Source organism: Onychomys torridus, chromosome 3, assembly GCF_903995425.1.
Source record: "Onychomys torridus chromosome 3, mOncTor1.1, whole genome shotgun sequence".
NCBI classification, from domain to species: domain Eukaryota; kingdom Metazoa; phylum Chordata; class Mammalia; order Rodentia; family Cricetidae; genus Onychomys; species Onychomys torridus.
In genome coordinates this window covers 128,657,066-128,684,425 of record NC_050445.1, presented here as the reverse complement: position 1 = coordinate 128,684,425, position 27,360 = coordinate 128,657,066, and the positions used below count along the sequence as shown (strand labels likewise).

Here is a 27,360-nt window from a genome sequence, read left to right as displayed (position 1 = left end):
CCAGGTTTCCCTGTGTTTATGTGTGTCATGACACAGTCCAAGAATGACCTTTTAAAATATTCTAAGTGGCAAGAACATAGAGAGAAGCAGCACTTATGCAAATGATGCTGACTTCATATTTGTTCCAATAAAGAACTGCTCAGGAGAGCACCCTCTCATGACTTTAGGAAGTGACATCCCACTTCTGGCTACCTGAAGACATGTTGTGATTTGAAAGAGACTTGTGCATGTATCTCACATACACAGATGCAAAATTAACACAGTCTAAGAAACCATCAATGATACACTCAGTAGTTTGAAATTAAAGCGTCTTTTAACCATTGTCTAAGTTCAGAGTTATGTTGTTTTCCTTGATGTTTCTTACAATGTGTCTGCATCCCATTTCACTGTCTAAACAGTGAAGCATCACAACATATAATACTAAAGACATTCCATATTAATGAGATATCATGGACAAGAAAATAGAAGTCTGGATGTCAGAGGAAGATGTATTTCTCCAGAGGGTCGGATGAAAATAGTATTAAAGTTCACAATTTGCCACCGCTGAGAAGAATTTCAAAAGTCAGGATATCAACATAATTGTTTAGCGCTGCCCAGATAAACTCTGAATGTTGCTTCTTGAGTGTTTTACCACCAAAGGTGATACAGGGTTTTGGGGAAAGATTTATGGAATGTTCAAACAAATTGCTTACCTAGTACATGATTTTTCATGCTGTGTAATAGGTAACAATTCTGATGCAGTTTAAATCAGGAGAGAAAATTTCATCAGGTCCACTTGAAGAAAGAAGTATTCCTTTCACTTGGGCTATGCAACCAAGCCATAGCATATTTTTTTATGTATAAAGCAGGTCTCAGCTTTTTAAATTCCTCAATATCCACAAAACAGACTATCAAGATGCTAGAGGAAGAAGGTAGAAGGAAATGGAAGCCCTGATCCAGTGTTGTTGGGGTGCAATAATTGTAAAAAGCAATGTGCAATTTCCTCAGACGGCTACAAATACCACATGACCTAGCTATGCCTTTTCTGTGGGTGTACCTAAAGGACTGCATAGCCTATAACAGATATAAATGTGCATCCACACATTTTGTTGCTTGTGGATGCCGAAATTTTCCAGGGTCAGAGAATTTCACCTTGCTTTACTCAGCAGCACTGCATAATGGGATGATTTTGACATGGGAGTGCTTATCATGTGTTTGGTGGGTCTAAACTTGGCTGTGTGTTGTGTTGCACTTTGGTCTTGAAAATGCAGGTCTTTTCTTCCTCCCACTGGAATATAATAAAAAGACTTTTGAATAAACCTTAGAGGCTGTTGGGTATTGATCCAGGTCTCCTGAAGTTTTCCTGTGCCCCTGTCTTTCCTCTTCTTGACTAGGTCTCTCTTTCTATCTAATATTTTCTAAGCCCTCTTCTATCCTCTCAGAACCCTAGAATAGGTGGAAAATTTGGAAGCAGGACTGTTTCAGATCCCCACAGCTGGTATATGCACAATAGCTAGGAAATGAACTTAGATGTTCACAACAAAATAAATGGATAAGAATTGTTGTACACTTGTGCAATGGAATTTTGTTCATATATAAAAAACATGAAATTATGAAACTTTTGAGAAAATGGATGCAACTGGAAATATTATATTGACTGAATCAGTCCAGTTCCAGAATGATAAGTGACATATTACTCACTCAATCCTAAATCATACCATCAAATTTTTCCATTTTTCTGTTTAACTTCGACTGCTCCTACATGTAAGGAGCTAGAAAGGAATTCCCAGATAGAGCAGGTCTTTCAGAGGGAACATATTACAACACACATATTAATAAATTAAAATGGATGGATGCTCTGAAAACAAATGTTTGTTTGTAGTTGGTGTGAGAGGTTGAAAAAGAGGAGGGTTAAATACATAAATACATTAAATACAAAAAGAAAAATAAATCAGACTAGTAAATCAGATTTGATGAGCACATTTAGGACAACGAATCATTGGTTATAAAGAATATCTGTTGACTAGCATTCTGCAGACAATCAATACAAGGAACAGATGTGTGTAATCATCACACTTTCCATTAACTATCAGTACACAAGATTGTAATGTGAAACAACTTAAATAGAATATCAGGTTTTAAGCTGACACCAAAAAGCATCAAAATGGATACACTCATACATGGATAAACTAAAGCATCACACCCAAAGCCTAAGTTTGTTCTGTTTCCTTTTTTTCTCTTTTATTGAAAATAGGTTTTTCCCAATATAATATATACTGATTTGGTTCCTCCTCACATACTCCCCCCCCCCTCTTCCACACCTGACCTCCAATGTGGATCCACCCCCTTTCAGTCCCTTATTAGAAAAGAAACAGGCTTCTTTCTATAATAATATAATATATTATGTTGAGATAAAAAGTTATTAACACTCTAGAATTGGACAAAAGAAATAGGAGGAAATGTGCGGCTGTAGGGTAGGTTTCAGGAACTCAGGAACTGAAGAGAAGGTGGGATTCAGGACTGATAGACAACTTTTTTATCTGAAGGAGTAAAACTTAATTTTCTGGGGACAGAGAAAAGGGGAAAAGCACACACCCACACACATCTTTAACATGTCAAGGTCTCTTTTATTTTTTCTTTACCTTTTTCTTGATGTTACCCCTCTTTCTCTTTCCCCATGTCTTCCTTCTGACTCTTCCCTTCTTCCTTTCTCCTGCCCCCTACAGTTTACATATCCCAGCAGTCTTTCAGGCAACATAAAAATTACAATGAGGTTACATTATATTTTTCAAGTGAATAATTACAATGAATATAAGTTAAAAACAGCAGGTTCCCAAATACCCCAATACATAGTTAAACATTTCACAAGAAACAACATTTTGTAAGAAATGAGATGTTTTTCTCAACAGTTCTTTAACTTCAGGATGCATTTTTGCTGTTAAAAAGAAAGGATAATCAGTTTATTATTTGTCTCAAAAGGTATTGTCATAAAACTATTAAAAGATTCACACATATATAAACTTTTTTGGAGAGGTATATCATTATTTGGCTTACATGTCAGTTCCTCATTGACAGAAGTCAAGACAGGAACTCAGGCAGGGCAGGGACTTGGAAGCATGAACTGAAGAAGAGGCCATGAAGGAATGATGTTTACTGGCCTGTGCCACATGGCTTGCTCTGTCTGCTTTCTTGAATAACCTAAGATGGGCAGCCAGTGGTGGTCCCACCCATAATAGTCTGGATTCTCCCAGATCAATCACTAAGCAAAAAAAATGTGCCCACTGACTTTACTGTAGGCCAGTATATTTCTTTAGACTGAGTCTTCTCCCTCTGTTACTGTGATAAATTCAGAGTATAGTGAGAAGTTCCCCTTCCTACATTCCATCTTAAAAATGGTTTCTTTGTTTTGTTTTTCAGTTGTTGTTTTTTTATTTTGATCATTCCTGAAATTTCATGATTCTCCAAACATCACACACTTTAAAAAGCATCTGCTTTCTCTCTGCAGCTTTTAGTTGCCAATAATGGTTGAGTGGCACAACTCTACTATCCTGTCTCTATTTTGTCCTTTACTTTAACTGAGCAAAGTTGGACCATTTTCATGTTCATAGGGTACCTGCTCTCCTATATTCATGGAATATGTCTCCTTTCAAAGACCTTCAGCTTGTAATATATGAATCATTAAAAACACAATAAATTGTTTTCCATGTCTACATCCATTCCATTCATTTTAGTAAGAGAGTATTTTGTTAATCTTAATAAGTGCTGGGTCCTCAAGTCTTAGTAAGGTGGGTCTATATAAGTTATAACTGCTCAATCAATGTCTATTCATATGCTGCATGAATAATTTACCAAAAATAGACCAGTAACTTAATTATATTTTGTCATTTAACCAATGAAATAGTAGTGTGAGACCATTAGGCATAAAGTGGATTCGAATGTCATTGAGATAAGTTTATTTGTGTGAAGGGCAAAATCAGACCATGGCACCTGAGTTTGCTCATTACTTGATTGGTACAAGCGGTAGTTTAGAAATATAATACTGGTGTCCATGCCTTCCCAAGAAGTGATAGAAGTGGGTGGTCTCCATATTCCAGATCATGAGTGTAAAGGGTTCTTGGAAAACTGCCACTGAGATGTGTGCAAACTTGTTCCCTAGGTTTCCTGTGATGATGCAATAATAAACACTGGCCTCCAAACTGAGATGATACAAACAATCCAACAAATGAGGTAACTAGTCCATCTCAATGAGCTTCAGGGAAGTCACTTAGAGTAATGGAAGGGATATTTTCCTCCTATTCAGAGACTTGGCTCAGTTTTCTTGCTAAGCTCCTCTTTTGCATAGTTTTAGCTCCATAAGAAAATTAAAGCAAACCTGTGCTTATGTCACCACCTAATGTCAAAGCAGCAGAAGTGCCTGCAGGGGACATAATAGACCCTAGCAAAGTCATATATTCATGTGGACTCAGTCCCAGTTCACATCAGGGCTGCTGCTGACCTTGTAACCTGCTATCACTCTGGAAAGAATGACTTTATCTGGTACAGCCTGGCATGTAGAACAATTCAGTGGTGTTCTGTCACATGATGGAGTTTATCGTATGATCTTAATTAGTCTTATTGAATAAAATTCCTTAGTCAGATATTAGGGTGAAAGCTGAAAGATCAGAGAAGCAGACCAACAGCAACTCGACTTCTTAACTCTATGAATCCTCAGACTGATGGGGTTGATATCCTGTCTTCACCTGCCTTACATTCATGTCTCTATCTCCTTAGTGCTGAGATTAAAGACACGCACTACCACCATCTGTATCTTATTTCTCTTTTAGACTGGTTCAATGCTGTGTAGCCCAGAGTGGCCTAGTACTCCTGATCTTCCTGCTTCCTCCTCCTAGGATTAAAGGTTTGTGCCACCACTGCATGGTCTCTATGCTGAACTAAAGGTTTGCTGTGCCTCAGATCTCCAGGCAAGCTTTATTTGTCAGAGCAGAAACAAAATATCTTATATCAGGAATTACTCTGTTATTTGGGTACAAATCTTACTACCCCAACTCTGAAGCAGGATGGGATGTTGTATTCCAGGACATTAGGGGGTGGCTTGAGATTTGTTGTTTGTTTTTTTGTTTGTTTTTTATTTTTGTTTTTTTCCTGGTTATTTTTTCTTTATTATCATGTGTTTTAAATTTTATATATCAGCCAGGTGTTCCCCTGTCCTCCCCCTCCCGCCCCCACACCACCTTCCCCCAGGCCCTCCCCTCCATTCCCATGTCCTCCAGGATCAAGGCACTCCTGGGGATTCATTTAAACCTGGTGGATTCAGTACAGGCAGGTCCTGTCACCTCCTTCCAGACTGAGCAAAGTGTCCCTGTGTAAGCCCAAGGTTTCAAACAGCCAGCTCATGCTCTAAGGACAGGTCCTGGTCCCACAGACTGGGTGCCTCCCAAGCAGATCAAGCTATTCAATTGTCTCACTTATCCAGAGGGCCTGATCCAGCTGGGGGCTCCACAGCCTTTGGTTCATAATTCATGTGCTTCCATTTGTTTGGCTATTTGTCCCTGTGCTTTTTGCAATCTTGGATTCAACAATTCACATTCTTGCAGACCCTCCTCTTTCTCGACACTTGGACACCTGGAGCTCCACCTGGGGCCTGGCTGAGAATCTCTACATCCACTTCTATCAGTTATTGGACGAGAGTTCTAGCCCGACAGTTAGGGTGTTTAGCTATCTGATCACCGGACTAGGCCAGATCAGGCTTTCTCTCAACCATTGCCAGCAATCTACAGAGGATATATCATTGTGGATTTTTGGGGACCTCTCCAGCACTCTGCCTATTCCTATTCTCATGTGGTCTTCATTTATCATGGTCTGTTATTGCTCATTCTCCCTTTCTGTTCTTGATCCAGCTGGGATCTCCTGCTCCCCTAAGCTTTCTTTCCCTCAGTTCTTGCCTTCATTACTCCCACTGTTGTCCAGGTTGTTCATGTAGATCTCATTCATTTCTCTGTCATTGGGTGATCCTTGGGTCTTTCCTAGGGTCCCGTTTTCTAGGTAGCCTCCCTGGAGTTGTGTAGCAGTCTAGTCATCTTTGTTTTACATCTAGTATCCTCCTATGAGTGAGTACATACCATGTTTGTCCTTCTGAGTCTGGGTTACCTCACTCAGGATGATTTTTTCTAGATCCATCCATTTGCCTGCAAAACCTCATGATGTCATTGTTTTTCTCTGCTGAGTAGTACTCCATTGTGTATATGTACCATATTTTCTTTATCCATTCTTCAGTTTAAGGGCATCTAAGTTGTTTCCAGGTTCTGGCTATTACAAACAAAGCTGATATGAACATAGCTGAGCAAATGCCCTTGTGGTGTGATTGAGCATTCCTTCGGTATATGCCCAAGAGTGCTATAGCTGGGTCTTGGGGGAGATGTATTCCCAATTTTCTAAGGAAGCGCCATATTGATTTCCAAAGTGGCTGTACAATCTTGCATCCCACCAGCAGTGAAGGAGAGTTCCCCTTGCTCTACATCCTGTCCAGCATAAGCTCTCTTCTGTGCTTTTGGTCTTTGCCATTCTGACAGGTGTAAGGTGGTGTCTCAGAGTCGATTTAATTTGCATTTTCTGGATAATTAGGGATGTTGAGCAATTCCTTAAATGTCTTTCAGCCATTTGAACTTCCTCTGTAGAGAATTCTGTTTAGTTCTATAGCCCATTTCTGAATTGGACTGTTGGGCATTTTGATGTCTAATTTCTTGAGTTCTTTATATATTCTGGATATCAGCCCTCTTTCAGATGTGGGGTTGGGTGTTTTGTTTTTTGAGACAGGGTTTCTCTGTGTAGCTTTGTGCCTTTCCTGGAACTCACTTGGTAGCCCAGGCTGGCCTTGAACTCACAGAGATTCACCTGGCTCTGCTTCCCAGTGCTAGGATTAAAGGCATGCGCCACCACCACCTGGCTTGGCATCTGTTTTTGAGATCTGTTTTTAACAAGGAAACCTGCTTTCTCATGGAACTAGTTTGGCACTTGAAGATGATTTTCTCCCCAGTATAAAAAAAATCATGGCTTGAAACTGCACTACAATACTCAGTTAAGTATTCAGTAAATATGAAAAAGGCAATACAAGTACAGAATTTATTTAAGACATACAGGTATATTCACAGGATAATTTTCAAAGGAAGTGTGTATGTGCTAAGTATTTATCATTTTTCGTATAAAACAGATCTCTCAGGTCCTGCGGTAATATGAAGAAAAGCCCTGAGATCTCTATGGCACCTTCTATTAGAAGGAAACTCAGGGAATCATATTTCCTGTTCTTCCCAGAGATAAAGAACATAGGAAGCACAGAACTGAGATTGAGGCCCTCTGTTGTGTTTAGAGCCCTAAACCTTGTTATATCCTCTTCCTGTCTCTTCTTTGGGAGAGGTGATATTAGCAACAGACTTAAAATTTTTTAAATAGATTAAAAATTCAAATAAGGTTTCTATGGAACACAAAGGCTTACAAAGTCAAAAAGTTGTCTAAGGTTCAGGAAACATAATAGAAAAGGGGTAGAAACACTGTAAGATCCAAAGGTGAGAGAGAAACAACAAACAGAGTCTATGGACATCTTGGTACCCATTCTCTGATGAACTCACAGTGGCTGTGGCTGTCTGGATAGGACCTGCACAAGATTAAGCCAATCAACCCTGAAGCGTGGAGGGGGAGGAGATCATCATCCTGCACCACTAGCTGATGAGCTATTATTGATAGTTGATGACTTCTAAGGGTGAGAGGGACTCTTGGGACATTCTTTAAGAGTTTTGTCTCTGATGACTTGAAAATGCTCCCTCCAGTGGATGGTCCCACATCCATGAATATATTGTTTACCCACATTGAACTCTGTGTACAAGGTATATTTACATGTGGAGATGAAGTGGGAGGGTGGTGAGCGATGAGTAATAGATTTGGTAGGATTTAGAAAAAGAGTAGGGGTATGAGAATAATTGGAAGCATAAATGAAATTCTCAATTATAAAAATATTCCATTTTGAAGAATTCTGTATTTGAACCACAGTAAACAGGATAGTAGTCATTTAAGGAACACCTGATGTGAATATATCTATATAGCTTGATAATCATGAAATTAAAAGAACAAATTAAATATATTCTAAACTATATTTCATGGTGAATCAAGCATTAATGAACCACTGTCAGATAATTAATAAAAAGTAATATAATATAAAATAACCATAATTAACAATTTTTGTGTTAATTTTGACAATTGTGTAAGGAAGTTGGTTCTTTACTTTCCTGAAAACCTGACTGAAAGATAAAGTGAATGAACACAGAAAAAATGTGACATTAAATTTGTAAGTATTATAGAAGTAAAATGGAGTGAGGAGAGACTCAGAGGCAAGAAAGCTTGCCAGGACTCTTCACCTCAGTTTTCTATGTAAATGTCAAGGCTGTCTGCATCTGTAAAACACTTTGAAGAAGGTAGAGGAACCTCTAGAATCAGCTGAAAGTGCCCAACCTCATACTTCTGCTTCTCTGGTGGTTTTTGCTATGGTCTGTGTCACTGTGGTAGGATATGTGCTACTCTGTTGACAGTAATAAGATGCAACATCTTCAGGCTCCACATTGTTGATGCTGAGGGTGAAATCTGTCCCTGATCCACTGCCACTGAACCTGGAGGGGATCCCAGAGATGGACTCAGAAGCCCACTTGATAAGAAGCCTTGGAGCCTCATTTGGTTTTTGCTGATACCAGTGTAAGCTTGTGCTAATACCCTGGCTGGCCTTGCAGGCCATGGTGACTCTTTCTCCTGGAGTCACAGACAGGATGGCTGGCGACTGAGTCAGCACTATGTCACCTCTGGAGACTGAAAACATAGGAGAAATATTAGTAGATCACAACATTGCATATGAAAGTCACTTCTAAACTACTTTTAAAAAGATTATTTTATTGTATCATTTTTTTTAAAAGAGGAAGTCAAATTCCATGTGAGGCTGTGCTTTCTAATGATGTAAGAAAATTCTTTATGTAATTAACATCTCCACTTTTTGCCATGTCTAAAATATCATACCTGAAACCCAGAAGAACAGAAGCCCCAGGAGCTGAGATGTGGACACCATCTTCCTGCTTTCCTTGTGTTTATGTATGTCATGACACAGCCTGGAGAAAGACCTTCTTATAATACCCTAAGAGTCAGGTGCACTAGAAGGAAGAAGCACTTATGCAAATGATACTGACTTCATATATGTTCCAATAAAGAGCTGCTCAGGAGAGCAAACTCTTTTGCCTTGGGGAGTCTATCTCCCCCTTCTGGCTACCTGATGAGATGTTGATATTCGAAAAAAAAAAAAAAAAAAAAACAAACTTGTGCATGTATCTCACATACATGGATGCAAAATTAGCACAGACTAAAAAAGTGTCTGGGATACACTCAGTAGTTTGAAATTAAGAGCATCTCTTCCCCATCCTCTTGGTTAAGGGTTATATTGTTTTCCTTGATGTTTCTTACAATATAGGCTGAATCCTATTTCACTGTCTAAACATTCCATGAAGCATCACAATACATAATAATAAAGATAGATCACATTAATGAGATATTATGGACCAGATAATAGAAAGTCTACATGTCATAGGAAGAAGTATTTCTCCAGAGGGTGGAATGAAAACCTTATTAAAGTTCACAATCTGCCACAGTCAAGAAGACTTTCTAAGGTCAGGTTACCAACTTATTTGTTAAGCACTGTCTAGATAAGCTCTGAATATTGCTTCTTGTGTTTTACCACCAAGAGTGATACAGAGTTATGGGAAAACATTTATGGAATGTTCAAACAAATATCTTACCTAGTACATGATTTCATGATTTTTCATGGTACATAAAAGGCAACTATTCTGATGCAGTTCTAATCAGGAGAGAAAATTTCATCAGTTCCATTTGAAGAAAGAAGTATTCCTTTCACTTGGGCTATGTAAGCAAGCCATAGCATTTTTTATGTACAAACAATGTCTAAGTTTTTTGAAAGTCCTCAATATTGGCAAAACAGAGTGTCAAGATTCTAAAGGTATGAAAGTAGGAGGAAATGGGAGCCCTGATTCAGTGTTGTGGGAGTGCAGTAACTTTAGAAACTAATGTGAAATTTTCCCAGACAGCTACCAATCCACATGACCTAGCTATGCCTTTCATGCTGGTGTACCTGTAGGTCTCTATAGCCTATGACAGATATAAGTGCACATCCATGCATTTTCCTGGTCTATTCACAATAGTCAGATGATGGAATCAACTTAGATGTTCATGACAACATAAATGGATACATATAACATTGTATATTTGTGCAATGGAATTTTGTTCAGCTATAGAGAAACATGAAATTAGGAAACTTTCAAGAAAATGCATGGAACTGGAAAAGTTATACTGACTGAATCACTATAGTCCCAGAATGATAAGTGACACATTACTCATTCATATGTAAATCATACCAACAAAACTTTCCTTTTTCTGTTCAACTTTGTCTACACCTACATGTAAGGAGCTGGAAAGAGATCCCCAGGTAGTGGGGTCTTTGTGAGGGGCCATTGTACCACACATGCAATAGGAAATTAAAATGGAGGGATACTTTGAGAAGAAATGTTTGTTATTGGTGTGAGAATTTGAGAAAGAGGAAGAATGTTAAATACATTGTTGGAGGATGGAATAAGGTAGAGGTTTAGGGGGAAGGCTGGGGGCAGGAAATGGGAAGAGAGGGGGATCTGTGGTTGGTATATAAAATATATAAAACAAATATTTTTTAACTTTTTTAAGTTTTTTTTTCCTTTTACATACCAGCCCCTGTTCCCCCCCCTACCCTTCTCCTGCTCTCTGCCACCTCCTCCCACCTCAGTAGAATTCCATCCTCATATAGGGTAAGGCCTCCCTTGGGTAGTCAACATTGGCTAGTGTACCAAATTAGAGCCTGTCCTAGCCCATCCCCCTTGCATCAAGGCTGAGTAAGGCATTGCACCATAGGGAATTGGCTCTAAAAAGCCTGTTCATTGTACCTGGAATACATCCTGGCTCCATTGTCAGGGTACCCACAAACACCTCAATCCATACAACTTTTATCCACATTCAGAGGGCCTAGTTTGGTCCCATGCAGGCTCCCCAGCTGTCAGTGCAGAGTCCATGAGTTCCCACTAGCTTGGGTCAGATATTTCTGTGTTTTTTCCCATCATGATCCTTACTCTCCTTGGTCCTATACTCCTTCCCCCTTCTCTTCAACTGAACTCCAGGATCTTGGCCAAGTGCTTGGCTCAGGGTTTCTGCATCTGCTTTCATGAGTCCCTGGATGCAGGTTCTATGATGACAATTGGGGTAGACACCAAAATGAATAGCAAATGGCTGAGAAAGAATGAAATAAATTCTTAATAAAAAAAGATTATTTTACTATCCTGAAGAGGAAAATAAATAAGACTAGTAAATCATAGTTGTTTGACATATTTAGGACAATGAGTTACTTGTCATCATGGAATATCTGATGACTAGCATTCTACAGGAATTCAAAACAAGGAACAGAGATGTGTGTAATCACCACACTTTCCATTAACTGTCCATACACAGGATTGTAATGTGTAACAACCTAAATAATATCAGGGTTTAAGCTGACTTAAAACAAGAAGCATCAAAATACAATTATACATGAATAAACTAAAGTTTCTCAGAAAATGCCTCATTTTTTCTGTTTTCTTTTTTCCTTTATTGAAAATAGATTTTCCCCATATAATATATCCTAGTTATAGTTCCCTCACCTCTACTCCTCCCAGCCCTTCCCACATGACCTCCCATCTGGATCCACACCCTTTAACCCTCAGAAATGGACAAAAGAAATGAAAGGAAAAGTGTTGCTGTAGAGCCAGCTTTAGCAGCTCAGGAACTGAAGAGGAGGTGTGCAGTCAGGATTGATCACACAACATACTTTTGTATCTGAGGGAGTAAAACTTAATTCTCTGCTGTAGGGGAAAAGGGAAAATCACACACCCACACACATCTTCAACATGTCAAGGTCTTTCTCTTTTATTTTTTCTTTACCTCTTCCCTGTCATTTCCCCTCATCTCTTTCCTCATGTTTTCCTTCTGACTCATCCATTCTTCCTTCCCCCCTGCCCCCTAAAGCTTATATATCTCAGGAAAATCTTTCAGGCAACATAAAATTACAATGGTGTTACATTATATTTTTCAAGTGAATGATTACAATGAATATAAGTAATAATAGCATATTCCCCAGTACCCCAATACATAGTTAAACATTTTACATATTATAGGTATTAAGTAATTTATTCCTGAGGTTTGAGGTGTGTTCTTAATTAGTCTTATTAAATGAAATCCCTGACTCAGATATGAGGATGAAAGTTGAAAGGTCAGAGAAGCAGACCAACAGCCACTAGACTTCATACCTATATGAATCCTCAGATTGAATGGAGCTGAGATCCTGTCTCCACCTGCCTTATATTCCCGCCTCCACCTCCTTAGTGCTGAGATTAAAGGCATGCACTACTACTATCTACTGGTGAAATTATTAAAGCCACTCCACAGAGTTAAAAGGGAGGTTTATTTTGTGGGGTAACTTACAAATGAAGGGATAGGCAGGTTGTAGGGTCTGGCAAAGGTATGGTACAGTCCAGTGGTGTTCTCTGGAGAACTCTGCTCTGTATACCTCCAGAGTCCATGGTCTGGGCACCAAGGATCCCTCTCAATTTGATCCTGGGTATTTAGTGTCCTCTCTCAGCCCCACCTTGTAGGCATGACTGTTACTGAAGCCTCAATTGGGGTTGGAACTTCCAAGCCAAGGCTGGGATGGATACCCTCTACATCTCCCCCTTTTGTCTAAATACGAAGGTTCTCACCTAATACAAGACTATATACAAATAAATGGTTATCAAATATTGTCCAGGAGTAATGAGGGATAATGACCTAGATACCATGGAACTATAATCAATTCAAACAATATCAAGCAAGAAACACATTCTAAAATCCAGGGAAGTCTAGACCATGGGTAGGTGTCATGTTACAAAGGTCATTCCAAAAGGTGTCCTAGCCTAAAGAACCTGAGCTAATACTTAATATATTCTATCTAAGATTTTATATATATATGTATATTAAGTTGTAATTATAACTGCTAGTCTTCAATCTCATCAAAGACCTGAGAAGGAATATAATAACACCTGAGAAATGGGAGAAGGATGCAAGCAACTTTCAGGAGTCTTGCAAGAGTAGACAGAGACAGCTGGCAACCTGGACAGTCACCTAATGTTTTTCAGTATCTTTGGTACATTCAAACTGGCTACAGGCCTAGAGTATCTGACAGACCATTTTCAGAAGCAGGAATTCTGAAAGATCATCTTACCTTGTTTTGGCACAGTATAGCTACCCATTACAACTACCTGTCTCTGTTTTTCTTTTAGATTGCTTCAATCCTGTGTAGCCCAGAGTGGCCTTGTACTCCTGATCTTCCTGCTTCCTCTTCCCAAGTGCTAGGATTAAAGGTATGTGCCACCACTGCATAGTCTCTATGCTTAACTGTAGTCTAGCTGTGCCTCAGATCTCCAGGCAAGCTTTATTTGCCAGAGAACAAAATATCTTATAACATGGATTACTTTGTGATTTGGGTACAAATCTCACTAACCCATCCCTGAAGCCATGATGGAGAGTTGTATTCCAGGACATTAGGGGAGTGGCTTGAGATCTTTTTTTAACAAGGAAACCTGGTTTCTCATGGAACTAGTTTGGCAGTTGAAGATGATTTTGTCCCCAGTATAAAAACCCATCATGACTTGAAACTGCACTACAATACTTAGTTAAGAATTCAGTAAATATGAAAAAGGCAATACAAGTACAGAATTTATTTAAGACATACAGATATATTCATAGGATAATTTTCAAAGGAAGTGTTTGTATGTTAAGTATCAGTTTTCCTCAAATAGAGGCACATGGGTAGTAGGAAGAAAATCCCTGAGATCTCTCTGTCACCTTCTATTAGAAGGAAACTCAGGGAATCATTTGTCCTGATCTTCCCAGAGATGAAGAACATGAGGAAGCACAGAACTGAGATTGAGGCCCTGTATTGTGTTTAGAGCCCTAAGCTATACACCTTGTCTTTGAGGGAGCTGATATCAGCAACAGATTTAAATTTAAAAAATAGATTAAAAATTCAATAAGGTTTCTATAGAACAGGAAAGCTTTCAATGTCAAAAAGTTGTCTAAGTTTCAGTGACTTTTAGAAATGTGTTGGAAACATTGTAAGAGCCAAAGGTGAGGGAGAAACAGAACACAACAAAGTCTACGGACATCTCAATACTCGTTCTTTGATGAACTACCAGCATCTGTTGCTGTGTGGATACAATCTGCACAAAATTAAGCCAATCAAGGCTGAAACAGAGAGGGGGAGGAGCTCAACAACCTGTACCACCAGCTGATGAGCTATTATTGATTTCTGATGGCTTCTAAGGGGAGAGAGACAATTTTCTCTAAGACTGTTGTCTCTGATGCATTGAAAATGCTCTCTCCAGTGGATTTCTCCACATCCATGAATATATGGTCAACCCACATTGAACTCAGTGTGCAAGGTATACTTATATGTCGACATGAAGTGGGAGGGTGGTGAGGGTTGAGTAGTAGATTTGGTAGGAGTTATAGGAACAATGGCAAAATGAGAATAACCAAACACATTGAAAGCATGAATGAAATTCTCAATTATAAAAATATTCCATTTTGAAAAATTCTTTACTTAAACCACAGTAAACATGATCATAGTCTTTTGAGGAACATCTGATATGTGTATATCTATGTGTCTTAATAATCATGGGATTTAAGAACAAATTAAATATATTCCAAACTATATTTTATAGCTAATCAAGTGTTAATGAGTCACTGTCAGATAATTAATACAAAGTGAAGAATAATTAACAGTTTTTGTGTTAATTTTGACAATTGTGTAAGGAAGTTGGTTCTTAGCTCACCTGACAAACTTCACTGAGAGATAATGTGAACGAATACATGAGAAATATAATGTTCAGTTATGATAAAACTGAAGTCTGCAGAAAAAAACCACACTTTTATAAACATTTGATTTACTAAACATGTCTGTGAAGAAAAGTTCTTCATCTAGGTTTGTTTTCTCTTTTTCTATTAGTTTTATCTTTGCCTGATTTCTAATTTTGTGGGTAAACTACAATATTCAATAGATGTACTTTAATTACTATCCATTGACAGGTTTCTTATCTTATAAACTGAATGAGATTTGATAATACTAAAATGTGTAGGCTGAAGATGATATTGCATTCAGAGGTAGGGATGATGACTTGGTAGGGAGACAACCTCAAATTCTTTAGAGGATGGATGGCTGGCATTGGTGGGGTGGAGAGAATCCAGTAAGGTGAGGTATCAAGGGAACATCATACATGAATATGTGTACTCCCAAGCAGAGATTACAGATCAGTTGTTTTGCTTCAAGTGGGAAGGTAGAATAGCCACAAGTTTTTGTAAACATGATAAACTTGAAAAAACAATCAAAATAGAAGACACAGTTTACTTAAATTGCATTAGACATAGCAGGTTAGGTAGGAAGTATTGTGACCACACTATACTATGCTGACCATGATTTTGTTTTATCCTTTGACTTCATAGTAAGGATATTAATGATTGTTATCAAAGAGAGATCCCTTTTGACTTCAATAATATTAATTAATCTCTACTAGATTCAAGACTTGCTAATTTTTGCTTTGGTTTCTGGAACACCATGATGAGATACACACTCAACTTGGAAGATATCAAAATAAGATGCTACTAATAGATTCTAGAGAGACTCTGTCCTATTGTCTCAAGAGAAATACTGCCTCTGGTTAGAGGGGAGACAGGCATGGCCCATAGGCAAATGGTGGTTTATAAAGGTAAAAGGAGAAACCCTGTGTTAGGATGAGATGTTTCATTTTAATTGGGCATGTTAATTAGGTAAGTCAAAGTGGTATTTAGATTCCTGTGCTTCAATACTTTGATAACTGGGACTTGGTAGCCTCAGGAGGAGGAAGTGGCTAAATAAGGGAATAGACTTTGGTGGCTAGCTTTAGGAATGCAATTTAATGGTTTTTAGCAAGACAGAGGAAATAGAGAGAAGGGCATTATAAAAAGGGAGAGGAGCAACACTTGCCAGAGCCATGTTTGAACTGGCTAGATTCCCTTCAATATCCTTGCCAAGATGGACAGATCTTTGAGATGCCAGAAAGCACAGACCACCACCAGGCTCTGCCCCCAGCATGGAAGCACCACTATTGCTGCTGCTAACACGGCTTACCCAGCTACATGGAGGAGAGGAAGGCAGCAGACCTCCCCAAGGGCTGCAAAACTAATGGTCATGACAGGGTGCCAGCAGGGTGGCTGGTACACAGGACCCCATGATGCACAGCAGCCTGGAAGTCTCTCAGACATTGCTCACAAATGCTGAGCTGCCCAATCACATGATCACCACAACACTGAGTAACAACACATACTAGGAGAATAACATTTCATTTTATGGATTAAGCTTCTTCCCACAGTGATATAATTCTCAACATAAACCCCTCTGCTTCAGTTGATACAGCTGCCACATGTGCTGCCTATCTAAGGAAGACCTCTGTGGTCCATGCTTCTGCTGGATGCTATGTTAATGTCCTTGGTCCATGCTGCAGCCAGAAACCATGTAGAAGTCTGCGTTCTGTGCTGCATCTAGTTGTATAGGCAAATTAGATTCCTTTGCAGTGTTATCAATGACTGCAGACTCATAACTGATAAAGAGAGACATTAAAGGTTTCTATGACAAGCCCTGCAGCACTCTATTCCCCAAAAGAAACAGTCCAGACAGGACGCTATTGAAGCAAACCCTTAAAAATGTGATAAAGATGCTAAAGTGTACCTCTTCACAGTTGGTGGCTACTGGCAGGGGTGGGGTGTGGTTCAGTTTTCTTGAAGGGTCTACCCACTGAGAGTTTGATCATGCTCCAATGAGTTTATGGGCAACACAAATTGGACTTGATGTATTTTTCTTTTCTGAAAGTTGAGAACATTAGAGAAGGAGCAAGCAATTGGACTCTGGTATAAATTCTAACACAGATGAAAGGGGGAATTGCAGATTACACATAGAAGAAATTTAGCTTCTTTAAATTAGTTGATCATTTTTGGCAAAGGGAACTGTAGTGTATGGACTACAATTGCTTACCAAGAATAAACTTGCTACTTGAGATAAATTCCACAAAGAATAAGATAAAATTCACCTCTAATGGTTGTTAGTGACCTTGTATGTCTTCCTTTATTTCAGGTGTCAGTGGAGATGTCATAATGACCCAGACTTCACTCTCCCACCCCGTAAACCTTGGAGAGCCAGTTTCCATCTCCTGCAGATCCAGTCAGAATCTTAAATATAGTATGCAATAAACTATTTGTCTTGGTTACTATGGGATTGATGCCAGAATATACAGGTCCTGATCAATAAATTTTCCAGTAGATTTCCTGGGATGCTAGATAGGCAGTGAGTCAGGGACAGATTTCACACTGAAAATCAGCAGGGTGAAGCCTAGGAACTTTGGGAGTTTATAATTGTAAGCCCTATACATATTTTCATCCCACAGTGATATAATTCTCAACATAAACCACTCTGCTTTGGGTGATACAGCTGTCACATATACTGCCTGTCTAAGGAAGCTAGTCAATAGATATTCACTACTCTTGAACACATTGGCACCAGAGATCACTTGTAAATATAACACCAGTAGCACAGACACTAGGAGAAACCATTAATCAAAGGAACCTGTTAAAACTGAGAAGCTTTTGTAGAGCAAAGGACATGGTCAACAAGACAAAGCGACAGCCTACAGAGTGGGAAAAGGTCTTCACCAACCCCACATCTGACAGAGGGCTGATATCCAGAATATATAAAGAACTCAAGAAATTAGACAACAAAATGCCCAACAGTCCAATTAAGAAATGGGCTACAGAACTAAACAGAGAGTTCTCCACATAGGAAGTTCAAATGGCTGAAAGACATTGAAGGAATTGCTCAACAACCCTAATTATCCAGGAAATGCAAATCAAAACGACTCTGAGATACCACCTTACACCTGTCAAAGTGGCTAATATCAAAAACACAGAAGACAGCTTATGCTGGAGAGGATGTGGAGCAAGGGGAACTCTCCTCCACTGCTGGTGGGAATGCAAGCTTGTACAGCCACTTTGGAAATCAATATGGCGCTTCCTTAGAAAAATGGGAATACATCTCCCCCAAGACCCAGCTATAGCACTCTTGGGCATATACCGAAGGAATGCTCAATCATACCACAAGGGCATTTGCTCAGCCATGTTCATATCAGTATTGTTTGTAATAGCCAGAATCTGGAAACAACCTAGATGCCCTTCAACTGAAGAATGGATAAAGAAAATATGGCACATATACACAATGGAATACTACTCAGCAGAGAAAAATAATGAAATCATGAGGTTTGCAGGCAAATGGATGGATCATCCTGAGTGAGGTAATCCAGACTCAGAAGAACAACATGGTATGTACTCACTCATAGTAGGATACTAGATTTAAAACAAAGATGACTAGACTACTACACAACTCCAGGGAGGCTACCTAGAAAACAGGACCCTAGGAAAGACACAGGGTTCACCCAATGGCAGAGAAATGAATGAGATCTACATGAAAAACCTGGACGAGAGTGGGAGTAATGAAGGGCAAGGTTTGAGGGAAAGAAAGCTTAGGGGAGCAGGAGATCCCAGCTGGATCAAGAACAGAAAGGGAGAATGAGGAATAACAGACCATGATAAATGAAGACCACATGAGAATAGGAATAGGCAGAGTGCTGGAGAGATCCCCGGAAATCCAAAATCATATATCCTCTGTAGACTGCTGGCAATGGTTGAGAGAAAGCCTGATCTGACCTAGTCTGGTGATCAGATGGCCAAACACCCTACCAGTCTGGGCTGGAACTCTCATCCAATAACTGATGGAAGTGGATGCAGAGATCCCCAGCCAGGCCCCAGGTAGAGCTCCAGGTGTCCAATTTTCGAGAAATAGGAGGGACTGTAAGTGTGAATTGTTGAGACCAAGATTGGAAAAGCACAGTGACAAATAGCCAAAAAAATGGAAGCACATGAATTATTAACCAAAGGCTGTGGAGCCCCCAGGTGGATCAGGCCCTCTGGATAAGTGAGACAATTGAATAGCTTGAACTGCTTGGGAGGCATCCAGGCTGTGGAACTGGGACCTGTCCTTAGTGCATGAGCTGGCTGTTTGGAACCTTGGGCTTACACACGGACACTGCTCAGCCTTGAAGGAGGGGACTGGATCTGCCTGTACTGAATTCACCAGGTTGAATTGAATCCCCATGGGAGTCTTGTTCCTGGAGGAGATGGGAATGGAGGGGAGGGGATTGGGGGAATATGGGGGTGGGGATGGGAAGGGGGAGGACAGGGGAACCCATGGTTGATGTGTAAAATTAAAACACAAATGTAATAATAATAATAATAATAATAATAATAATAATAAATTTTCTAGGCTACAGACAAGGAAAAGTTAATATTTGATACAATTTAATATTGTACCTCCTCCAAAGGCCTGGTCACCACAGTGACTGCTGTAGGTAAATGGTGGGGTGTTTTAGATCTTCAGGCTATTTATGATAATTCCCCAAAGAAACTTTTCTAATGCCTGCTGCCTATTTTCTGCTTTATGACCAAGAAATGAGTCATCTTGATCTGCCTCAGGCAAATCTATCTATAAATTTAGGGACAGTTCTTACTACACAGCTCCTGAAGCCTGAATGCATATGCCACAAACCACACTTTTACAAACATTCTTGGTAATGTTTTTTATTTCCTGAAGAAACCTTAAGTTTCACTGAATCTAAAATACCCATAAGCCCTTTTCTTCTTCTCAATCAGATATGTCTTTCACCTAAGCTTCCTCTTCTCCTGTACCTCTTCTCTGACTTCTGCACACTAGAGTAGTAATTATCTTTCTCAATTTCTACCACAAAACCTCTTTGTTTAAAGAAGAATCTCAGGCTTGAAGAGATGAATCAGAGAAAAAGAGGACTTGATACTCTTGAAGAAGACCCAGATTTCATCCCTAGTACCCACATGGTGGTTCATAAACATTTGTAATACCAGTTCCAAGGATCCAACATGCTCTACTATCATCTGTGAACAACATATACACAGATGATGCACACAAACATACACACATACACACACACATATATATATATATATATATATATATATATATATATATATATATATATATAAAAAATTTTTGTATGTAACTGTTTTATCTATATATAAGTATATAAATACAGGTTTTGCCTATATATGTGCCTATATATGCATATACTTATGTATGTATATATATATATGTATATGTATATATATATATGTATATATATATATATATATATATGTGTGTGTGTGTGTGTGTGTGTGTGTGTGTGTGTGTGTGGTGTTTGTATGAACATGGGTACATGCACATAAATATTTATGTATAGGCAAAACACTTATGCATATAAAATAAAAATAGATTCTTTTAAAGAGGGGGGATGTCTTTGCACCTGAAACTTCAGCCTGCTCATGCTTTCTGAGGAACCTGCCTTTCTTCAGGGTCAATCTTCTCCCTCTGATGCTGTGATGTCTTCATAAAGCACAGTGAGGGGATGTTTGCTTTTCCTATATTTCATCTTTAAAAAATGGTCTCTTTGTTTTTTTTTTTTGTTGTTGTTGTTGTTGTTGTCACTGTTGTTTTTTTTTTGTTTTTGTTTTTGGTTCATTACAGAAATTTCAGTGCCCTCCTCCCCTCACTCACCTTAAAAAGCAGCTGCTTTTTCTTTCCAGCCTTCAGATGCCAGCAATGGATAAGTAGTGCTAATCTACTTCCCTCTGTCTATTTTGTACTTTACTTTAACTGAGCAGAGTTGGGCCATTTTCATGTTCATAGGATACCTGGTCTCCTATATTCATGGAATATGTCTTTTTTGAAAGACATATTCAGCTTATAATATATGACTAATTGCAAATACAATAAATTATTTGCTATGTCTATCTCCAGTTATATATTTCACTATGAGATAATTACTTTAGTCTTGATAACTGCTGGGTCCTCAAGCCTTTGTAATGTGGCTCCTTGGAAATTCTAACTGCTCAGTGTATATTCATATGCTGCATGAATAGTTTACATGTATAGATCTTCTCACACTCTGATTTTCAAAGGAAGTGCTTGTGTTAAGTATCAGGTTTCCTCAAAGAGCTCTCAGGTACATGAGTAGTAGGCAAAAAGGCCCTGAGATCTCTCTGGAATTATCCATGTGAAGGAAACTCAGGGAAATAGGAATCATTTTCCTATTCTTCCTAGAGATGAAAAACAATAGAAAGCATAGAGCTAAGAATGAGACCTTTTGCTGTTTTTGAACCCTAAGTCATACCCATTATCCTGTCTCCTCTTTTGGGGAGCTAATATTAGAAACAGATTTAAAATGTTAAAAAAAATAGAAGTTTCTACAGAACATGAAAGCTTGGAGAAATTACAATGTCAAAAAGTTGTCTAAGATTTAGTCACCATCATAGAAAGTGGTGGAAATATTGTAAAAGCCAAAGATGAGAGAGAAACAGAGCAAAACAGAGTTTTGGGGAAATGACAGGACTCCTCGTTTGATGAACTCATAACAGCTGTGTCTGTCCATATAAGACCTCCATAAGATTATCTTAATCTGTACCACAACATGGAGGGAGAGGAGCTCATGAGTTATTATTGATAGTTGATGGCTTCGAAGGGTGAGAAAGACAGTTTTCTCTAAAAGTGTTGTCTCTGATAAATTGATAATACTCCCTCCCGTGGATGTCCCTACATCCACATTTATATCTTCACCCCACGTTCAACTCAGTGTGGAAGATATATTTATATGTGGACATGAAGTGGGAGGGTGGTGAGGGACTTCCTATTTGGTAGGAGTTAGAGGAGTAGTGGTGGAATGAGAATAATTATGTGCATAAATGAAATTCTCAATTATAAAAAATACATCTTGAAAAATTGTTCTTCTGAACCATACATAGTAAACAGAGTCATAGTCATTTGAGGAAAATCTGATATGTGTATATCTATGTAGTTTGAAAATTATGAAATTTAAAGAACAAATTAAATATATTCCAAACTATATTTTTACTACCAGAGCTAATTTGGAATTAAGGAGTCACTGTCAAAAAATTAATATAAAGTGAACAATAATATCAATGTTTGTGTTAATTTTGACAAATGTGTAAAGAAGATGGCTCTTAGTTCACCTGACAGACTTCCCTGTGTGTTGTTGGCTGTTTTTACTCTTTTGAGTCCCTGCCACCCAACTCCCAAATAAATAACAGATGGAGGCTTATTCTTGGTTTAAATGCCCAGCCTTAGCCTGGCTTATTTCTTGCCAGCTTTTCTTGACTTTAAATTGTCCCATCTGTCTTTTCCCTCTGGGTTTTACCTTTTCTTATTTCTGTGTATCTTACTTCAGCTCTTACTTCTTGGCTGGCTGAGTAGCTGGTTATTTGGCACCAAACATTCTCCTCTCCTTCTTTTGCTTCTTTATCTCTCTTCTAAGATTTCTCCTTCTATTTATCCTTTCTGCCTGCCAGCCCCGCTTATCCTTTCTCCTGCCTTGCTATTGGTTGTTCAGTTCTTATTAGACAAACAGGTGTTTTATACAAGCAAAGTAACAGGGCTTCATAGAGTTAAACAAATGTAACATAAACAAAAGTAACACACTTTAAAATAATACTCCCCACAACCTGAGAGCTAAAGTGAATTAAAACAGGAGAAATATAATTTTCAAATAAGATGAAACTCAAGTCAGCAGAAAATAGCCACACTTTCATAAACATTTGATTTACTAAACATGTTGGTGAATTATAACTTTTCATTTAATTTTCTTTTTCTCATTTTCTATTACTTTTGTATTTGCCTGATTTCTACTGCAGCAATGGGTGGAGGTTGGTAATTTTATGTATAATGATATGATTTAAAACATAGATGTGAATTTACAACCTTAATATTCTAAATTATAAATAATTTATAAATATTACTTTTTTATTTTTGGAAATTTATCTCAAACTATTCTACTTTGCTATATTTTAATATACTGTGAAAATGTAGTTTTTTAAGGCTATAGCAATTTTATGTAGTAGGTAAAGTACAACATGCAATAAATAAAATTTAATTACTACCCATTGACAGCTTTCTTCTCTGGATGAGAGTTGGTGATGGTAGAACATGTAGGTTAAAGATTGTCTTGCATTCAAATGTGTGGGTGGCTACTTGGTTTGGAGATGACCTCAAATTCTGAAGACAATAGCTTGCATTACATGGTAGAAAGAAGCCAGTAAGGTGAAGCATCAAATGAACATCCTGCATGGGTAAGTTCACAGGCAGCGATGGTAGGGCAGCTATTTTGAGGTGGTGAAAGAGAACATCCACAAGTTTGTTTAGACATGATAGAAGTGGAAGAACAATCCTATTGGAGGACACAGACAATTTACATTACATTAGACTGACTGATTAGATAGGAAAGATCTTAATCACACTATAGTATGCTGACCATGACTTTGTAGATGAAATTTTCTTTGGGCCAATAGCTCACAAATAATGACATGGAGACTTATCATTAATTATGAAAGCTTGGTCGATAGCTTAGGTTTGTTCCTAACTAGTTCTTATAACTTAAATTTACCCATTTATATCAGTCTTCATTGTATCACATGGTGTTACCTCTCTTCCATCTTGTACCTCCTCTTTCCCCTTCATGTCTCCTGGCATCTCCTCAATTTCTTCTCTTCTTCTTTCTCACCTGGGAAATCCTGCCTATAACTCCTGCCTAGCTACTGGCTCTTCAGTCCTTTATTACACAAATCACAGCAAATACATTTTCACACAGTGTAGGAATATCCACAACATGACTTTATTTTATATTTCAGCAAAGAGGGATCCCCTGTTGTTTTGATCATATTAACTAACCTGTCCTAGATTCAAGACTTGCTAATTCTATTATGGTTTCTGGAATGGCACAATGAGGCATACATTCAACTTGGCATAGATCAAAACAAGATGCTACTCATAGACTGTGGACAGATTCTGTCCTATAACTCCCAGAGAAAAGCATATTCCTGTAGGGAAATCAACTCTGCTCTGGTAATATGGTAACTTTAAAGGCACTGAGCTTTTACTGGGTCATTGAAAAGACTCTTTTTTGCAGCTGCTCCAGATGATCAGAATCCTGATGGTTTACATGTCTGTAGAGCACAACACACTACACTGAGGACTTCTGAAAAGGCTGTTCACACCCTGTGACATAGTCAGACTAAGTCAAAACAAAGCAAGATCATGAGTCTCTGTGTGGCTGCTGATGTTCCAGATCAACAGTAAAAAGTTTTAGCGGGCTGTGGTGGCACACGCCTGTAATACCAGCACTCAGGAGGCAGAGGCAGGTGGATCTCTGTGACTTTGAGGCCAGTCTGGTCTACAAAGCAAGTTCCAGGACAGTCTCCAAAGCTACAGAGAAACCTTGTCTCAAAAAAACAAACAAACAAAAAAGTTTTAACCTTAAACTTTTCTCAAAATATTATGGTCAGTGAATCTTTATCATTCAGGAAAATCATATGGTGCTAATTGTCAGGATATCTGATTCTAACTTTCCAGTATCAGGAATACCATGTAAAATCAAGAAAAGTCAGTCTTTATCTTCTCGGTCTGTGTCTCTGGAACAGAGTCACCATCACTTGCCTGGCAATTCAGTATCTCAAAACATGCAAGTTTTTAATATCAGGAGGAAGCAGGGAAAGTTTCCAAGCTCCTGATTCATATGGCATCCAGTTTGCAGCATGGAATCCCGTTACTGTTCACTTGCCGTGGGTCTCAGCTGTCTGAAGCCTGAAGATGCTACAAGTTATTACTGTCTGCCAGGTGAAAATACTCTTTCCACAGCAATACTAGTAATAACATAAGCCACTAAAGACAGTAGAAGTATGAGCCTGAGATGTCCTATTTGCTGTCATTTTCCCCCAGCACATAAAACATCAGGAGTTTCTAAGAATTGCCTGTGTACCATGGTGTCTCTATGATACACAGCAGAGCAGGTGCTGCCCACTCTTAGCTGCTTGTGTTGAAGACTGAAACATTGTCCTTCCATTTTTTTTCTACCACAAAACCTATTCAGATTTCTGTTCATTCACAGAACAGGAAAGTCAGAATGATGAAATTTCTTGGACGGTTGATAAACCACAAAGTCTATACTCTCAGTGATGGTCTGGAGGTATGGCTCAGCAGTTAAGAGCAGGAACTGTTCTTGTAGAGAAAATAAATTCTTTTCTCTGCAACCATGCTGAGTGGCTCAAAACTGCCTATAACTCCAGCTCTCTTCTGGCCTCCTTGGGCATTGCATTCATATGCACATATCTTCAAGTTCCAAAATATACACACTGAAAAATATAATTTTAAAAAATACATATACTACTCTTACAGAAAATCCAAGTCAAACACACAGTAGATACATATAATTAAATAGAAACTACATGAAACTGAAACTGTAATAAGCATTTTTTTAAAAAGAAGGAAGTTTATGTTGGGATATAAGGGTGGAGCTATTTTACTCACAATGGTCCACATAATAAAAGGGACAGAAATCATAATAAACAAGAAACCATATCAATAAAAGCCATGAAGGAGGGGAACACAGAGAAGGAGTGAGAAATCATATTACAGTTGGGAAGGCAGAAGCCAAATGGTCTCTTCTGGTCTCTGGAGAAACACAGCACTTTGAACCCTTTGATCTTTTTAAGACTTACTTATTTTTATTTTATGAGTGTACATAATCATCTCCGTATGTGTATGTGTGGCATGTGCATTCCTGGTGCCTGGGGAGACGTGGTCAGATTCCCTGAGACTAGAGTTATAGTTGTGAACTGCTATGTGGGAACTGAACCCAGGCCTCTGGAAGAACACTAGTGCTCTTAATCACTGAGCCATTTCTTCAGCCCTCTTGATTCCTTGACTGTAGCTCAATGAGTATCTAGACCTATACAACACTGAGATGATCAAGTTGTGTTGTTTGAAGATATTAGGGCTGTGAAGACAAATTAGAACAGCGATAGTGAGTTCATACAAAGGAGGAAACTGAGTCTCTTCTGTTCTCCCAAAGGGTTACACATTACTAGTATTCTGTGGGTGACAAGCAACACAGAATATTTTACTGTTAAGAAAAAAGAGCTGGAGCCAAATTTTGCCCAGGTAAAAATTATCTTTTGCAAATTAGTTGTTGTACAATGTATATAAAAAGTCTCAAGGTTTCCTTTAACAACATCTGAGTGACAAATATGAGTAGAGTTTGACTAATTAAGTGCTCATATTTTCTTATTTGAGTGGTAAGTGAGAATCACAAGACATAAACCTACAGGGAGTAGCAGAGTCAATATGGTGGAAAGAGACAGAAATGAAGGATCAGAGAATGGGAAAGTAGCCATTATCTAAAATCTGAAGCTAGAATAAAAGTTTTCCAGGCATCATGAAAAATGATAGAGAATAGCCTTCCAAAGATAAATCTATAGAACTAATTAAAGTCATCAGGCATGGAGAGGAGGCAGCTAAAAGCTACAAACTTCACACTTGCATTTGTCTCTCTTCCCATCTCATAGGTTTTGTGGTTATCACTGGGTTATTTACTTACCATCACAATTTCTAGTTTATTCCATTTGGCTACAACTACCTTAACTTTGTTTTTACTTATTGTTGAATAAAATTTGATTTTTCTAAATGTGCCAGACTTTCCTTACACAATAGTCTATACTGACATTCAGGAATGTCATAAATACAGCAGGAAATAAACTGGTGTTCTTCCCTGGAAACATTTGAGAGGAAACTGGACTCATGATAGTCACGTATTCCAAAATTTAGTAAACATTTCTAAAAATAATCATATTCTCCTATGTGTCTTTATCACAGGAATGAAATAAGTTCATATCTATTGGTAGATTCAATTTAATTTAGGGTCACTCTTACAAAAATAGATTTTATAACAAAATATATCAGAAATTCTAAAAAAAAGTCTGTGTAACTTGTATGAAAGGGGGAATCTTTATTTCATGTATCACAGAGCTAAATTATCCATAAAAGTATTATCTAACATAGAAATCATGAGATTTTTTTCATAAGGCACATACTTAGAAAATCATAAATTATGTATATTCTAAAAATGGAAGTATATACATACTTGTGTGTGTTTGTGTGTGTGTGTGTGTGTGTGTGTGTGTGTGTGTGTGTGTAATGGACATATATGAGGAGGTATATTGATCGGTTTTGCCTATACATGCAGTGAAAATAATTAT

The 27,360-nt window shown here is 38.3% G+C and overlaps 1 gene segment (V, D, J or C); it reads right to left on the bottom strand.

The window, feature by feature from the left end:
- Window positions 1-8,479: 8,479 nt before the first annotated feature.
- Window positions 8,480-9,082, bottom strand: LOC118580157. The segment is given in 2 exon segments: window positions 8,480-8,826; window positions 9,031-9,082. Coding segments are annotated over 2 exon segments (396 nt in total).
- Window positions 9,083-27,360: the final 18,278 nt, after the last annotated feature.